This window comes from Anser anser (assembly GCF_964211835.1).
Source record: "Anser anser genome assembly, chromosome: 3".
NCBI lineage: Eukaryota > Metazoa > Chordata > Aves > Anseriformes > Anatidae > Anser > Anser anser.
The window spans coordinates 96,275,989-96,294,674 of NC_139722.1; the positions used below are offsets into that span (position 1 = coordinate 96,275,989).

Genomic DNA, 18,686 nt, shown 5'->3' on the forward strand with positions numbered 1-18,686 from the left:
CCCTCCCTCCTTCCCTCCATCCCTCCCTCGTTCCCTCCCCGCCCGCCCCGTCGCCGAGCGGGAGCCGCCAGCGGTGCGAGCGGAGCCGGAGCCGGGGCAGCCGCTGCCGCCCCCCGCCTCGCCCGGCCCGGCCCCTGCCCCTCTTCCTCCTCCTCCTCCTCCTCTTCCTCCTCCTCCTCCGTCCCGCCCAAGCCATGAACTTTGGCCGCGGCCCCCCGGTGGTGTTGAACGTCGGGGGCACCCGGTACTCCTTCTCCCGGGAGGTGCTGAAGGATTTCCCGCTGCGGCGGGTGAGCCGCCTGCACGGCTGCCTGTCGGAGCAGGACGTGCTGGAGGTGTGCGACGACTACGACCGGGAGCGGAACGAGTATTTCTTCGACCGGCACTCGGAGGCTTTCGGCTTCATCATGCTCTACGTGCGGCACGGCCACCTGCGCTTCGTGCCGCACATGTGCGAGCTCTCCTTCTACAACGAGCTGCTCTACTGGGGGCTGGAGGGCTCCCACCTCGACTACTGCTGCCAGCGCCGCCTCGACGACCGCCTGGCCGAGTCGCGGCCCTATTACTGCCCCGAGGAGCCGGCGGGGGACGCGGGCGGCGACGCCCGGGCCAAGGGGCGGCGGGCGGCGGGGGGCGAGGGCGGCAAGTGGCTGGAGAGGATGCGGAGGACTTTCGAGGAGCCCACGTCTTCCCTGGCCGCCCAGGTCCTGGCCACCGTCTCCATCCTCTTCGTCATCGTGTCCATGGTGGTGCTGTGCGCCAGCACCCTGCCCGAGTGGCGGGCGCCGGAGAACCGCAGCGTGGAGGAGCAGAGCAGGTACACAGCAGAGTCAGTGAGGGAGCCCTCAGGGTAGGAGGATCCTTTATTTTCCCGATGTCCGCCCCCCTCCCAGTGTGTCCCGTCCGCTGTGTGCCGCCGCTCGTCGCGATGCTCTGGAGGTCTCGGGGGGTCGGGGCCGCGCCGCTTCCCCGCCTGCACCCCCGGAACCCCGAAATCAGCCCGGGGACGGGGAACAGGGGGGCTCGGGGGACCCGGAGCGGAACCGGAGCGGAGCCGGAGCGATCGGGACGCGGCTCCCGCTCCTCCAAAGGCGCCCGCCCCTCTTGTCTCAGCACTGCCGTGGCCCCCGTTGGAGGCACGGGGGGCTCCTCACCCACGTAGGGAGGCTCCCACGCCCAGGAAATCATGATAAACCCCCTCTTCGTGGGGGAGAAAAAAAAAAAAAAAAGGAAAATAAAGCCCTGAAAGAAAGCAGCTCCCTTCGCTTTTACTTGGGGAAGAGCGCGCTGTGTGCGCTCGCACAGAAGCACACCCTGTGTTAGGGAGCTGATCTGGGAACACCTCGCATGGGGCGGCAGCCGGACCCCATTCCTCTGCCACTCAGCTCCTCTGTACAGAGGCACCGCAGGTGATCAGCCTGAGCATTAAGCTCCTGCAGCTGCATCGCACAGTGCCCCAGGGTATGAACGTATAGCAGATGTGTACATTTCCTTTAGACAAAACGTATGTAAAGACACTAACATTGTGAAACAGCTGCAGCAACCAGGGCATGGGTGTATAAGGCTCAGTGCTGGTGTTACACCAGTCAGAGTGAGGCCTTTTTTTTTTTAAATCATCTTTGTGACCTCACCTCAGGGTTACATCGATGTGACTCTGCTGACTTCGGTACCATTGCTCTCCATCTTCCGTTCTCTAGAGAACAGGATCAGGACTGTTCCAGTAAGACTTATCTCATAAATAAGATTCAGATATAGATATTATAAAAGTAAACATTTCTCATGTTTTCCACCTTCTCCATTAGTTTAAAACAAATACAGTATTCAACAAAAGTTTTCAGCATCTACTCTGCTAAGGGGGTCCTACAGTGAAATTGCAGCCTAGTCATTATGAAATTACCATCCTTTACCGTAGAGTTAATTGGAATGTGATATATTATATCTTAGTAGCCAAATTAATTCCTTGGAAAGTATTTTCATAGTTTCCATTAACTTAATGGAAAGTGCACCTGTATTTCTGTTTGTAGCCAAGCCAAAGCATTAATCATATGAACAAAAAGAAAGCAGATACAGACTGAGAAGCTGTTGATTCCTGCCTACATGCAGATACGTCAAAAGTTGCTCTTACAGGTTCTTCCAGTTAAAAAACCTTAATCTTTGCTGTTACTTCAAAGAGGGGATGCTCTGAGTGATCTCTGCTTAAGGCAGCAAGTTGCTTAGACACCCCCCAATACATAGCTGAAAATATACACAACGGCAATGATAGCATAAATGACTTTAGTCATATCTTTGATCGCATCTTTATGATGTGGAAGTTAACAATTTTTCACTTACTGGGAGTCGCAGATGAACAAGGCAGATGACATGTAATTTTTCTTTCGTAGTGCCTTCATCTTCAAGAACCCGTGTAGATATACACATGATTTTACTCCTCTGAATGACTAAACTGTGTACCAAGCATTTGAAGGATAAGGTCCTAAGTATTTGTGGGACAGTGTGTAGCCAAGCACTTGTCAGGGCACTGAAGGCTACTTTTAAAAAGAAAGGACCCTGTCAATGACAGGGTGAGGTTTTTTTTAGGACCAGCTGCAGCAGTCTATGGAATTGCAATTAAAAAAAAAGGGGGGGGGGAGGTATAAATAAAAGTTGCTGTTGAACAGTTTCTAACCATTTTCTTGCAAAAATCTTGTTGCAGATGAGCACTAAATACAGGCTGGCTCATTTTGCGTGTCTTCACCCATGTGCTATCACTGCAAATGTGAATCAATAGCAATTTAATGGTGAACACACTGAAAACAGATACAAACGTGTTCCTCTGTCCACAGCTTGTCACCTGCTGAGGTGGCCTTGTTCTCTTACGGGGGCTACTCCTTTCTTTATTGTGTATGCAGTGTCATGACTAAAAAGCCTGCAATATCTGGAAAAAAGGAGTGAGCTACATTTAATTTTGAGCGATCCAGTTAAGTTACAACTACTTACACTTGCCAAAGGATTTGTGTACTCTGGCGATGCCATCCATCCTAAGTGAGAGTGCTTGTAAACACCTGGCTGCTAGTTCCTGATCTATCCAAAAGTCTGAAGCCAAATCCTGGCTTTTGTTTATTAAGCAAGGTATCTCATTAAAATAAAGTTCTATCTAACATGATAATACAACAGTATTTTTCTCAAGAGAAGTTGTGATATTACTGCTGTAAGCAAGTGGGTTTTGACACACAGCACTATAATTACTAGTACAAAGACTACATTATCCTAAAAACATATTTTGAAAACTTTTAAAAATGAAAAGTGAACGGGCTTATCTAGAACTCCTTACAATGCAGACTTTGGGTGTAACCAACTATTAGATCAGTATGAGCCAGTACTTAGAAGAGATGAGAATTACCTCTGGAAATTAAGCAACCCTAAAATCTCTCTGGTATTTTCAGTCTCTCATAGGCTTACCAATAAAAAAACAACTGTCCTTTCCTCAATGTTATGTTACTTACAGTTTGGAAAGGTGCCACACGGTAACTTCTGTGGCTGAGCTGTGGTAACCACCCCCAGAACCACTCAGGGCAGCTGTAGTGAAAACAGTTCTACTGGGGTGTCTCCACCTTATCTGGACATCATTTCTAGAGGCGAGGTGGTAACTAACTCCTTATAATTTACAAAATCAGCCTCTTTAATGAGGTTTGCGATAAGGGTTACTACTGCTGCCAATTAATACCAGCTGAGTTTATTATTTCTTTTTGTTATTATTACAGAAACACCTCTTCACCGGAAGAATCGAGTCCACCCAGCTTTTCCCCTATCTTTCTCAGAAACCCTTATGTTGTTATAACTTTTCATTATGACCATGCTGTCAAAAGGTGAACAGCGCATGGCTGTTTCTGATCCTTTGCAGTAATCCCCTTCAGAGGGCAACAGAAAACTCTAAGGCTTTTTAAGGAGAGCGATGAAGAATCTGACCTCTGAATTTCACAGATCTCAGGGACACTGATAATATAATTCCCTGACTTGCAGAGGGATTGCCTTCCCCAGGTCCATGCTTAGGACGAGGAAGGAGTTATTGAAATTTTCTTGCATTTTATGATTTTGCTCTCTTCCCTGTCTTGGCATGTTTCACTTACCAGAGCTAAAGATTTGCATCAGATTTGCACAGTTTAGGAGCAGACAGCAGGGGCACCTGTCTCCCCTTCTGTTGCTTCTGGCAATTTCAAGTCATCTTTGCTCTCTTCTGATCAATGCCAACAGATGCATGCTGTGAGTCTCTGGTCAGGGACTCATCCATTAACTGATTGTAAGCATAATCTTTTGGGGAGAGTTTAAGCTTGTAATAAGAAGTCATTTGAAGCTGCTTGACTTAAAGCCAGTATAGTTCTATCTACCCATCTTTAAACTATTTTTCTAAATTAAATATGAATAGTTAGTTAGCACAAGAAGAGACTGTTGCCCCTTTTTTACTTACAGAATCATGATTAAATTTGTACTGAAATAATCCCTCAGTTGTAAAGCATGTATGATTGCCATGCTGTTAAGCGAAAGCAAATAAACACAGTAACTTCTCCAAACAGCATTTCTCAACAGATGCCAGTGGGCTTTTTTCATCTCTGCAAAACATCAGCTTAAGAAGTTGCATTTGAAATGCACAAAAGTCATTATTATTTCAGAACACCCAAATGTTCATGCCCAACACCCGTTCATAAAAATAAGACATTCTTTCTTGCGTAAGATCCAGCCTGAACACCATATTTTTGCCTAAGTTCTAAAAGTAGGCTGAAAGTAATGCATGGAACTACAGACCCAATTTAAAAACACAGATGTGGATTCTTCTAACGAATTTAACAGAGTTTTGAAAAATAGAGATAACACAAAGAACAGCCATGCATCGCTTCCTGGCTACAGGGGAACCTCAACAACCTCACCAGGGCTAGGTGCCACTCCTGTGAGCAAAGCATACGGAAAAGATGCTGAGGACACCGGGGCTGGGATGTTCAACTCCAGGTGTTACCTGAGAGCTGTGGGGCATTGGCCCCTCCCTTTCTCAGGGTAGTGCTGGTCATTACACCCCCACCCCCCCCAGGAGGCATGCTCCGGCATTTAATGCATCGGGAAATATTATTGCTATCAAAACAGGGACATAAAGGAAAAACACCAGCAAGGTTTTTAATACAGTGAAACTAGCTGTTCTGTTGCCCTTGCTCTGCAGTTTGTAGCGAGGCAGAAATCCTGTTGATTTCAAAAGGATTAAAAAAGACCTTTTGCTGAAATGGCTTGGAGTCTTCCTGAGCAGGAATTTGATCATTCTCACTACTCCTTGGACATTTTTCAGGCTTAATGTATCTTACATGGAAATAGGCTTTAGCAACAATTTATCAAATCAGTGCTGACAGACCTTAATCCTGTCATATACTGTCTTTAACCGTATCATCTGTTTTCCTCGTGTGTCCTGTTGATATGTATGTTTTATTTACAAGTTTAATCAGTAATAGTGCCACTAATGAATATTTTGGGGAGATTTCAACTGACTCACCAGTGGATATTAAAAGTATACAAATTAGCATGCTGGGCCAAAGTGTAATGCTAAGTTGAAATACTTTATGATGTTTCCAATGTGATTTTTTTTAGCATAATAAAAGTCTTGTTAGTGCATGAAAAAATTTTCAAGCAGTTTAACTCAGTGTACATAAAATAGCCTATTCTGAAAGGTTGTTATCAGATGGAACAGAAAATTAAACAGCAACTGAATTACAGTAGAAATGAGGATCACAAAGGCTTTATTTTCAGTTTATGGACAAAACACTCATTAAAGCAATCTTGAAAACCTGTTAAGTACCAAGAGGCTTACAATTTCAGGAAGAAAAACCACTACTCTTTCATGTACTTAGGTCTAGGCCAATGGACAGTAAGTTTGAGCAGAAATTACCCACAACTTATTAAAAACTAGGACTTAATATTCTCCAATTATTCCAATTTTATGGGGAATCTTTAAGGAAACACTTAATAGACTTGTTTTTAATTTCCCAGCTCCTTCTTGAATACCAGCTATTTTAAAACTGAACAGATAAAAAACCCAACAAACCAGAATAGGTACTACATTTTACCAAATAAAGCTCATGATTTAATTATATAGCTACAGATGCTTAAAGAGCATATTATTTCATGAACAGGCAGTCTGTCATGTGAATATGCAGCAAATATTTTAAGAATTGATTGCAGAAGATACAGTTACTTTAGTCTTCCAAGTGAATGCATTTTAGTTGGCCTTAAAAAAAACTTTAGTATGAAGTAAAGGACTTAATTTTGGTTTTCTTATTAAATGTTATTTCTCCATTCAAAAGGATATAACTTAGTTACAAAGATAAGTCACTGTAAGGGAGAGGGAGACTTAATCTGAAAGTAGAAGTGTAGCATGTAGCATTCCAGCTTTCACAACAGGCCAGAGGTTTCTAGTTGTGCTTACCTAAGCACTTACGCACTTAGGTGGTTCATCAGGACTGCTGAAACCCATCTACAAAAGCAAAAAAGAGTGACATGAGAGGAGGAACAACACGTTTCACTAGTGGCTAAGTAGTAGGAAAGACCCTTCTTTATCATCTCCCTAGCCAGGTTGTGTAATTGCTGAGAAAGAACGACAGATAAAAAAATGGAGACGTTGAAGTGCAATATGTTGTCAAGTGGCAGCAATGCATCTCCACTATCTTGATCTTGCTTTGTCATTTTTGCATCAAGTACTGTTTCTTAGCTGTCTTGTAGTCTGTTCTACAACAAAAGACGCTCCAGTCCTCCCTATTGAAGTATAATTGATTTACAGTTTCTTTTGTGCTAAGGACCAACAGAGTAAAACAACAGATTGATCACATTTCATCTAACATGGATTTTTACTTGCACAACTACTCCCCAAAGTTATACCAGACCTCTGAATCAATATTGATTCATAAAGATGACTTCTAAGATATCACAACTATTAGGACCTAGCTTCCTCAAAGCTTGACTCAGAGATAACCCGCCTAATTTGTGATAAAATCAAGAAATTACGCCTTCAATGTTATAGAGGCATCAGGAAATACCAATTGAAACAGCTTTAAATTGTAAAATTAAGAATTGCTTTTTCATGTAAATGCTCAACGTCATAGGTCATAGGCATAACTACCAGACAAATCTTGTAAGATGTAATGGAGTTTGTCAGAATTGTAGAATATTCTTGGCTGCAAATTTATTTCCAGATGCATTTTTTTCTTTTAACAATTATGAGTTCTCAAACAGCCAACTTTAAGGACATTCAGCTTTTATCAGTGCATCCATTACCATGATCTTGCTGTCTGGCTACTTTTACTAGAAATACTCTTATATATTTCCTCATCATGTATATTAAAATGGTTGAAGTGAATTTACCCACTAACATTTTTTTCTTGATTTTTAACATGAAGGAATGATAATACATTCATATGAACACTTGCATATATTCAGTACAAGATTTGTTTAGATGACATTATGACCTGAATTTTCTTTTACCAAACAAATGGGCATGACAGTTCCCACTGCCGTTATTAACAGAAACACGAATATCTTCAAAAGCTTAATTTTTAAGAGAACATTTAATTCTTCAGAAGAAGCTATTTTTAAAATTCAGAGGCCTTTACAACAGAAGCTGCAAACATGAACAAGTATTTTATAAGCCCTTTATTACGAAAGGCCTCTTGCTTACAGGACTTTCATTGTTATTCATGAATCATGAATAACAAGGTCATAGCAAGGTCTGATTTTATGTAACTACTTCCCTGAGTAGTTAATTCATGTTCATTTAAATTTTCTGTGGCTGGAATTATGGCGTAACTTACGACTTTATGTCGACTGACTATTACTGTTGCCTCTACTATTTCACATAAAACTAAAGTGAATGCATGAATAAAATGAAATTAATAAATAAAATTTTAGCGTATGACGCTTTTATGAGAGTTGGTTTATAGAGTCTAGTAGTATAATTACAGGAGTTCCAGAAGACTTTGTTCTTCTAGCAGGCCACTGTTTTAATAATAACAACAGATTTCAGAAATGGTAACAAAAAAAGAAAACATGTTAGGGAAACAAAATTTTATGTTTCAAAAGACAGATTATTACTTACAAATCACTACTGTTTCTGTAGACAGTACCTTGTTAGAATCCCTGCAGTAGAAAGAAAAATCTCTGGTTTCATCTAGCATTTTCAATCTCCAATTTTATCTCACTTTGCTTTCAGACCTGTTGGTAGAGATGGCACTGATAAGTGGCTTTTTCTTTACACAAAAAGTTGTTGAAAAAAGATGAGCAAACAAAGGAAAGAGTAAAATATTAGCTCCCATTCCCTCCCACGTTAAATAAGTGAGCGTAGTTTGAAATCTTAAGAAAAGGGTTATTTTGATACCCATTTCTACCTTCTAGTGGTTTCAGGCTGAGAATGTTCTCAAGTCGCACGTGCTGCACTGGGATTTTAAAGCATTCAGAAATGTAATGAAATCACCCTCCAGGACAGCAATGCTTTCTTTAATCAGGGCTGCTATTTGTATTTGGCAAGAAGATGATCTTGCCTATTGCTTTGCTTACCTTGACATTTTACTGTGACACGGTTTAAGGGGAGTTACATTTAAAAGAGAAGAAAAACTTCAGTAATGCCAAGCCTAGCAGTAAATGGAAGGACACAAGCTTATTACTTTGGTACTATGTGTACCCAACTGTGAAGAATAAAATATCACCTGTATTTAGTGTCGATATTATAAAGTTTTGAATACAGTTCTAGGTTAGCCTCTATTTAGTATGCAAATAAGACCGGTTTCAGCTGGTTCTTGAAGAGCCAATTTGCATGAATTATCTGATGCAAAAGCTGATTTCCACCTACTCCATCTTCACTTTCATTTCAGTTTAGCAATCTGGTTCAACACATTGCCAGTTCACTGATCCACAGTCCTTGGCATTCGTTAAGTGGATCAGTTCTCACAGATTTTAAACAAAAACAAACAAAGTATTCTAGATTATGTTACGCACTGGCACTCAATCATTTCCTGCAGGGTTCCAGATTTTGTAGGCATATGCGTCCAGTATTAGGACTAGAATCTGTAATTCACAGAAAGTGATCGGTGACAGGGTTCTTAGCACAGATCAGTTTAAACTCTGCACTAGATCCTAAGGTTAGTTGCTGAAACCTGGTGTTACATGCTCAGAATAAGAATAGCGTGGCTTTCTGTTTGTCGCTTGTGAAGGACTGAATGTCAATTTGGTAATGTCCGTGAAAAAACAAACCGGCACTAAAGCCTTTCCTCAGAACATAAATACTGTACTTTGTTTCTTTTGACAGGATAATTGAAGCTATCTGCATAGGCTGGTTCACTGCAGAGTGCATTGTGAGGTTCATCGTTTCAAAAAACAAGTGTGAGTTTGTCAGAAGACCTCTCAACATCATTGATTTACTGGCAATTACTCCTTACTACATCTCTGTTCTAATGACAGTTTTTACAGGGGAAAACTCACAGCTTCAGAGGGCTGGAGTCACCTTGAGGGTCTTAAGAATGATGAGGATTTTTTGGGTGATTAAACTGGCTCGTCATTTCATTGGCCTTCAAACACTTGGTTTGACTCTGAAGCGTTGTTACAGAGAGATGGTGATGCTCCTTGTCTTTATCTGTGTTGCTATGGCAATTTTCAGTGCACTTTCCCAGCTTCTTGAAAATGGGCTGGACTTGGGAACAAAGAATAAGGATTATGCCAGCATCCCTGCTGCTTGTTGGTGGGTGATCATCTCTATGACCACGGTTGGTTATGGTGACATGTGTCCCATCACTGTACCAGGAAGGATTCTCGGAGGAATTTGTGTGGTTAGTGGCATCGTTTTACTAGCCTTGCCAATCACCTTCATTTATCATAGCTTTGTGCAGTGTTACCATGAGCTCAAGTTCCGGTCTGCTCGGTACAGTAGAAGCCTCTCAGCTGAATTCTTAAATTGACCAAACTTGAGTTCTGTTGTAGTTACTTGCTAAGCTTTGTCTTAGAAGAAGATGGTGGAAAGTCTCTTCACGTGTCCTCCTTGACTGGATGGTCCTATGGAACAACATTCTCGCCAGCCTGGAGAAAGCCCATCACCATTCAGACAGGAAGGATAACCACCTGCCTTGGGCACCTTGCAAGGAGAGAGAGTGATGCTTCAAATTTGAGAGAACAACACAAGAGGATTCAGAAGTCCTCCACCAGACCAGTTTGGTCTTCAGTTTGCCTTTCCACACAAAAGCAGAACAAAAAATATGTTTAACATTGAGATTCGTCATTCCCATAATTACATCCTATATCATTCAAAGCAATGTGTAGCAGAAGATTTTCAAAGATTACAAAATCTAAATGCTCTGTAGAGGCATCATACTTTCTTGCCTGAAGTATCTCCACTTCTAACCCAGATAACCAAACTAGATACTTGAAGGAGAATTGCTGCTACTTTTGAGCTTCACAACACAGTACAGCTGGTTCTGTGACTTAGAAAAGATGAAGAATATAGGTCAGTAGGGAAAAAAATCTTGAGGTCTGATTCTGATCTTTGATGAAGCACACAAATTTTCCATAAAAAAACAGTGGAGTAAGTGTCTTTGCTCTGAATTTATAATGGAATAACTAAAGAGTACATATACCTTTGAACGTTGTAGCAAGGACTTCCTTAACCACAGTTACTTTCTTCTCTGGAACCAAATCTTTAATAGAAGCGTGGTACTTTATAAAGGTCAGCATAAAAATTCGGGCATCGATAAATATATTTTCTGGTAGCTTAGTGGGGGAGCTATCCAAATTTTACATACACGCGGTTCAACTCCATCCACCTGAAGTTATATATTCATAAACATATTTTTTTCCCATTTAAACGAACATATATATCGTAGTGAAAGTCCTCTAAGACCAATTATAAGATTCCATCACTTGAAACAGTCTGGAGAAAGCACTGGAAAACAAGAGTAGCTGCTCCCTGTCAGATGAGACTCATCATCATCTTGAAATTCAGCAATCCTTACAGAAGCATACATTTTACTTTCATAGAAGTTTTAAAAACGACTGTAAAAAGCCCAAAAGAGATCAAAGAAAGTAAAATATAGAAGTGTAAGTTGCGCTTGGCAAAAGGGTGTATTCTCCAATGTAACTAGAAAATTAAAATGAATCAAGTTAGGTTCTGAAATATTGTTCACTACATTTCTTGTGTAGTACTGCTAAACAGCCTTGTTCAGTATAATTCTGAAAAGCTGCTATGTAGAACTGTGCAGTTGGATACTAAAACATATTTAGGTACAGCTTTACAGATTTGGGTACCAATAAACATCATTATTAACCTGGAAGTTCAGAGTCATTGGCATAGTTGAATTTGATGTGCTTGCCTGAAAATAATGCGTTTACTATTACTGTGCTGTAAAAGCATCTTTTATATATGTATTTGTTAACAGCTCTAGAAATAAAATGAGTACCACCTAAAAAACACATCTCTGGAACTGCTCACTCAAATAGAAATGCCACGTTGGTCAATGACCATATGTTGAAGGCTCTACCATGAAAAGAGCACTCAAGACTTGAAAAACTCATTTAGCATTTTAAGTGGTCTTAGTCTTAAGTAGTCTTAAGGAATTACATTGCAAATACAATTTTTCTGAAGACCTGAAAAGAACTTTAGTAGCCTCCTCACAGACGAGCTCAACTTCAGTAGTTTTTAAAGAACACATTATTAAGTAATGTTACAGACATACCTCTGTTTCTTGCCACTGACGTTCTGGCGTTCAGCTCTAAACTTCCCTATACTGCTATATTTATGCCTTTTGTATTGAAATTACGTAGTTCAGGAACGTGCTCTTGCATCCACAGAGAGGTAAATATCAGCAAAAAGTTCTGTCTTAGGTGAGATTCACAGCTGATGTTAGCTAGGTAAGTAGCGACTTCAGAGACACTTAGATGTTTTACACCAGCAGAGATGCTGGCTCTGTATTCCTGCATGTGTACCTATATATATCCTGCATATATTATACATTATTGTCAGTTGAAATGTTTTCTCCTCCTTACAAAAAAATTCCTTCTTGACAAAATTGAAATTTCAGACTTCAATCCAAACAGAGCTAATTGAAGAAAATGACATTTTCATCTTCTAATGAAAAGTTTATTTTGACAGTATCAGAAAAAAAAAACCTTTTCAAGGAGAAAACCTTTATTTTTTATACTTTTCTCCATTTTTTTCCATTAAAAATGAAAAAAAACCACCACATAATAACTTTGCCCTACAGATTTTCATATGCTGTTTTCCAAGTATTAATGCTTGGGAAAAAATACCAATAAAACTCCTTAAAATTTATTTTGCCTTTTGTCCTTGTATTATATTTAACCAAACCAATGGTCTGGGGTAGAACCCTCCTCCCACAAAACACCCCATCCTCAGGATGACAATTATTTGAAATCAGCACACAACACGAATGTACTTTGAAGTACGTTGCAATCTTGATTTCAAGACAAAATAAAATGCATTGCAGCACTACGTGTAAATCTAACTTTTTGTATAAAGGAAAGAACACAAACTAATGCACATAACTTCTGAATACCAGTTTGCATCACAAATCATTTTGTATAAGCAATTAAGGATGGGAAGTTTTCAAAGATGAACAGATCCAGGCTATATCTGGTACACAAACAAAATGATCCTTTATGATTTTTTTCCAGCTAAAGAATCCCTTCCCCAGTGTAAAAAGATTATCTACTGAAAATAATTGTGTAACAAAAAACGTCTGTGGAGATTATATACTTTTTTAAAACAGTTTATGTTCATTTTTTGTATGGCAAAATGTGGACAAAATAACCTTTATGTATTTTTGAGTTATAATAAAATATTATTTTGAAACTGCTCTCTTTATAAGCCCACTAAGGAGAGATACTGTCGTGTTGTTTTTTTTTTAATTATTATTATTTTTTGCTGTTGTATTATGGTTATCAGTGTGTAGCCTTTAGTTTCCTTAGAAACCAAGTTGAAGTAACATGATCTCAATGGTAACTTTAAAACAGAATTTTATAGTAAATAAATAGGGTACATGTTACATTTTCAATGATCAATTTTCTGTGGTCTAGAATAAGTGTATCTTTAAACAGGTGACGCTTTTACTGAAAGTGTACTTGAGACCACGTTTTATGCAGACATTGGGTGCAGAGCTTTCTTTCCAAATTACAGCATTTCAAAGCCAAATGAGGACAAAGTGGCTCATTTCTAATAATTGCCAGTTTGAAGCCAACACAGTAAAAATATTTCATGGATAGTACCTCTTTCATTATTTGAAACATTTACAGTTGGAACAAATTAGATAAAATACAAATATAATAAAACTAGGCATAAATAAAGAGAACTTACATAATTGTGACCCAGCCTGTTTGTCTAAAGCTAAACCCATGCCAATGAATTTTGAACTGTCATTAAACACCTTGATGACAGCAAAGGTTAATCACACTTACATACTAGGTTCGGTCCTTAGGACTGACCTCCTGGGAACTGTATATTGGCTGCAGTCCTTCAAGGTGCTCAGTGCCACATAAAAAGATTTGATCATTACTGAAATCACTGTAATTGAAAGGTACCCACAATATATCTTCCTTCTACAGTTCCACATAAAGCACCATCCCCAAAATAACAAAGAATGGAAGAACGTAATTTCCTTTGATGTAAGGCTATAAAGTGATACTGTTTTTATAAACACCTTCCAAAAAACAAACAAACAAACAAAACAAAAAAACAAACCCAATTAATTCAATCAACTGGTGATTTTAAAGTTTTACTAGCCCAGGAGATCAGCCATTTAAATATGTGATATTCATTCTTACTGTACAGTGGTTGATCCTGGTGTACATAGAGCAAGCTTGATGAAGATAAAAATCCTGTATACCCACCTTGATACCCACATATTTAAGGGAAAAGGTACAGGGTTTTAACATTATATACGAAATTTGGTCCCCACAGAGGAATCAGTTTTCAGCTTTTTTAGTGTTCAGCCCTGATGTTTCTGAAATAAAACTCAAGTCCTTACAGGATCAAGTCACTTGGTCTCTTCCCCTCTGTGTAGTGCCCACAAAACCGTACAAGCCCTAAATGCCTGCCAGAAGCAGTGATGCACATGCAGCAGCCACTGAATTCAGTAGTCACAGCAGCGAGTCTCCTGCAAACTGGCAAGATGAACAAGGACTGCTCTGCTCTGAATTTTCTCCCAGATAAGAGGTTCAGGATAAAACTCCCAATTAAAATTTTGGCCTTTTGATGTACCTTGACTTTTTTAGTATTATCCTTCCAAATATGCTTCTGAGATGTTTGACAGAAAACAACCTTAGTTCTGCACAGAAAAAAAAAAAAAAGAGATTATGTTGCTCTATTAAAAATAAATAAATAAAAAATCACTGATTTTAAAAAAGGAAATTCTTCAGAAAACATTTTCTGTTATTTGTTTGTAAAAGCAAACATACACATCAGTATACGTGACACTAGCTCCTGCTAGGTAAAACAGATCCCTGTTTATAATAAGGAGTCTTCCTTAAGTGAGAAAGGCAAAAAAAAGTCTTCTGGTTTTGCTAGATCCACAGTTGTTTATGTCAGCTCATGATTTGCCCCAGCACATGTGGAAGAAACAACATAACACCTGTTTTATAGTGGAAAGCTAATATTTTGTATGGCTTGTGAAGCTCAACACCAAGTAGGGAATATCTTTTATAGATGATGTAATAGGTTAAGCATCAAGAAGGCTGCCCAGGGAGCAAGCACAACTGACAAGTACGAATATGCTTGACAAGAAATTTTAAGAGCCACAGAGGAACCTTTGGTCAAATTAATAAAATATGGATGTTTGCAACTACACATTTTTGACTCCTTTGTTCTTTACAGGCTCAAAGGTTTATAATTTTATAGAATATTAATTTTATATATTGTTTCCTTCTCTGTAAAGAAAAATATATACTATCATTTGGAAAGGTAATGAGTCTTGATGTGAATACAGAATTTGACGCGTAAAATCACAAAATAAAATGTACTGGGTTTGTTGATTATTTCATATACTAGGGGTCAAGACAAACATGCTTAATTGCGTAAAATGCGTTCTTTTCAACAAGTGAATTCTGTGGCTATTCATATTGGTTTTGTACCTCAGAAAAAAACTTTTTTCCTTTAGCAATTTTTGGCTACTGAGAAGTTTGCCATTTAGGACTTAGGAGCCTTACTCGATAGAACTTCTAAATATTTAGTCCACAAGTTACCGTGAGATAATAAACAAACCTACACAGCGTTATTCTTCTCAATAACAACAATTGATTACCTACAGTAATTATAGGCAACAGAACTGTCAAACAAAATTCAAAAGCAGCCATGTAGCACATGCATTATTCCTTGGGGATTACTTAGAAGAACAAATCTAGGAAAAATGATTGAATTTGGCTTCAAGTTCACAGAAATGAATCTATATTCATAGTCCTGGAGTTTCAAAGCAACCAGAAGCTTCACCAGTGCAGGACTTGCATTATTATGGGTCTGCCTAGGAGCTAAAAGGACGGAACAAACAGAGCCAAGATGCCCTCTGCTGATTTGTTAAGTGCAGCCATTACAAAGGTACTTCCAAAAATAAACACAGCTAATGTTCTTTAGACAAAAGTTTGAATATTTTAAGAGATCTGTGAATTATCAACTATCCCAGCACCAACCCACTGCATTATTATGGAATGACCAACTTTTCATTTTGAGCATTTTTACTTCTCGTTTTACTTATCATTTTTTTTAAATTAAATTGATCATGTTTTATAAATGATTTGCTAAAAGAACTTCTGAAATATTTTGGAAGCAGAAGTTCTTTTTTTGATGTTTTATCACATTATTTTACAGATATTTTCAGCACTTGCACCTCCTATCAATCTGAGATGCAACTGTAAATACATAGAACGCCAAAAAGACAAATAAATTCTTGCTGTCTCAGGGAGCATTTTATACATTTCTTGCTATAAGAATTTTTAAAAGATAGTAAAGAGATTCAATAAAATCTAGGAAATCAGAAAATTCAAAAATGGCATTCTTTCTCTTGTATCCTAAAAATCCCTGACTTTGTTTTTCTATTTCTTTTCAGTGCTATTTTACCAATATTGAAGTAGCAGCTAGGAGCTATAATGAGGATCAACCAGGCTTCTGTTTCCCTAAGTACTCTACAGTCGTAGATCAAAATTACAATGCTGCTCTCAAAAAACATATAATCCAAGACTGAAACACAACTCAAAATACGTATACAGACAAAACTGCAAGCAAGCATCACAGCTTTTCTCTGTAGCATGAATATTGCTAACTTGTTGAGTCTGGTGTACTTTTAAGTACTAAGTGCTCAAATGTAATTCCTCCTCCCTGCCCTCCATTTTAGAGTTGGTCACGCAGGATGCAGCGTTTAGAAGACAATCTTCCCAACATTGCTAAAGGCCTTGTCATCTGTACTGGCTATATATACCAAGATAGCACAGCCTCTAACCGTGGCTTTTGTTGCTAGGGTTTAATATTTGAACCGGATGTCAGCTGAGTCATTTGATGGGAAGCTATGAACAAATGAAACTGGGGCCATTTATTAAAATAGCATCCTGAATCCTTGATGCTGCCTAGATAGGGGCTCTATTGTATAGATGCTATGTAAGTGTAAAAGAGAAACATTGCCAACAGTGTATTTTCTAAGTACAGTCATGCAGAGGCCAACTGAAAAGAAAAGCATCAGCAACAAAATTACTTCAGTAAAACATAAATTCAAATCTAAATGCACGGATTCCTGCCAGAGAGTCTTACTCTCTCTTTTCTTTTTCCTTTCAGTGCAGTGTCTTTAGGCTGTACCTGTTGACTCCTTTGGTACAAACTGAGTTTACAGGTCACAGCAGCTTTTAATCTCCATTGCCTCATGAAACTTAAAAATCAGATATATGTATAGAGAAAAAAAATAAAGGGAGAAGTGCAACCAGCACAGAATTAAAGCTAGCAAGACAAATTTTGATTTGTTTTAGAAAATCTGCTTGTCAACTGGATTATGGAAGACAAAGGCTTGGATGTAAGTGCCAGATTACCCTCAGCAAGAGCAGCAGGAACTGTGAAGCTCATCTGCTTCCCCCTGTATAGCAGACTCCATCTTCAGCATCTCTACCCTCCTTGTTTTCTTAGACCTTCTTGTTCTCCTTTTGCCTGATCGTCACTCAAGGAGCATTAAGGTTAAACATTAACATCCAGTGACTGAGGCTGCTGTTACCTTTGCCTTCTCTTCGTATAGACTGTCCCAATCACATTTGAAATGCAGTTCAATTCCAGATTAGATAGCTGAGAGCAAATATCCATACATTTCTCTGTGTCAGTGTAGGATAAAAAGCTCTCTCCTCCCCCACAATAAATGTCACGTATAATGGCAAGAAACAGTCATGCAAAGCAAAGTTTCTACAAAGCAATACAAAATCGCCTAAATCATCCATATGTCATCCTTCATCTACAACTGTAGCCTGGCACCTCGCATCCTGCAGCCCATCCAAACCCGCTCACACCTCTGCAGGAAAGCTCACCTGTGAGCATTTGGCCACCTCCTCGTGTGTTGTGCCTGCCAACGTCAGACCTGGCAGCCCAGAAGGAATTGCCAATGGCATGCCAGAGCTGCCAATTTGTAGTTACTCCTTTAGTTTTTGGTTGATTACTCTAAATTGTTGTTTCTACCAAGCAAACTGGCCAATCTTGGACAAGGTACTTCTGCTGGCTGGTCCCTTTCTACCAGCATGCAACCGAGTAATGCTAACTGCAACTGACAGCCTCAGAAACTGGTAGCCTTTCACTCCGACGTTAAAGATCCTCGTCTAGGATCCAGAAGAGGAATCATCGCTTTTACGTTCCCTCCTTTGGTTATTTATCACTATTTAGAGGCCAGGATTGCCATACAACTGAAAGAACATCACAGAGAGCAGATGGAAGACCAATTAATGAAAAAGGGAGATGGAGTGGGGGGGTAGGGAGAGGTTAAAAATAGTTAATCCAACAGTGCAAAAAGCTCTGGGACAGCAATGAAGTCCTTTCTAAAACCAACTCACCGAAATTAAGAACAGACGATGCAGATAACTCCCAGACACTAAACACAATAGGGCTTCACTGTGCTTTTCTGCCCTGTTCCCCATCACTGCTGCTGTCCCGCCATGTCGTCCCTGAAAATCCATCTCTGCTTTCTTCCTTTGCTAGACTTTTCATCCAACTCCCTTTCTCTTTGGTTCTTACCCTTTTCTTAGCCACCCCATTTTCTTTCTGCCACCAGCTGCACCGGCAGGCCTCTGTGCCAGTACCAAATATTTCTGAAATGGTGGTACAAGCCCCCTTCTGCCCATCCTGCCCATTCTTTTCTGCCCTACTGTCATTGCTGTAGGTACATACTTATATAAATCAAATGCCCTACTCCTCAAGGAACTGTGTTAAAAAGCAATTCCCCAGTCCATTCATACCTAGTAGGCCTAACCCAATGGATACCTTCCTACTTTGCTAAGGAGAAACACTTTCACCTGTATCTTTGAGTTACACACTGACAACTTGTATTGACGACATTTGTGATTTACTCTTTCCCTTTAAACATCTTCTGGAAGTGTCTGTCTACAGAAGCAGCCTCTCAGATCAGGAGAACAGAAGAGAATCTGGCATCATCTCATCCCATTCAGCAGTCATTTCC

The 18,686-nt window shown here is 39.7% G+C and overlaps 1 protein-coding gene across 2 annotated transcripts; it reads left to right on the forward strand.

Annotated features, from left to right (window-relative positions):
- The first annotated feature begins 44 nt into the window (after positions 1 to 44).
- On the forward strand, positions 45 to 12,889 carry KCNG3 (potassium voltage-gated channel modifier subfamily G member 3). 2 transcript variants are annotated; one of them, XM_083828834.1, is made up of 2 exons: positions 45 to 850; positions 9,308 to 12,889. In XM_083828834.1, exons 1-2 carry the CDS (start codon positions 195 to 197, stop codon positions 9,951 to 9,953), a joined length of 1,302 nt encoding a protein of 433 aa, XP_083684960.1. In that variant the 5' UTR covers positions 45 to 194; the 3' UTR covers positions 9,954 to 12,889. The 2 variants fall into 2 exon arrangements, with proteins under 2 accessions (XP_083684960.1, XP_083684961.1); XM_083828835.1 differs by having other exon boundaries at positions 45 to 817.
- The last annotated feature ends 5,797 nt before the right edge of the window (positions 12,890 to 18,686 follow it).

Excerpts from the sequence above, each read along its gene's own strand:
- KCNG3 (XM_083828834.1), top strand. The coding sequence starts at position 195 with ATGAACTTTGGCCGCGGCCCCCCGGTGGTGTTGAACGTCGGGGGCACC. Across the intron at positions 851-9,307 it reads TCAGTGAGGGAGCCCTCAGG|GATAATTGAAGCTATCTGCA; the intron begins GTAGGAGGATCC and ends TTCTTTTGACAG.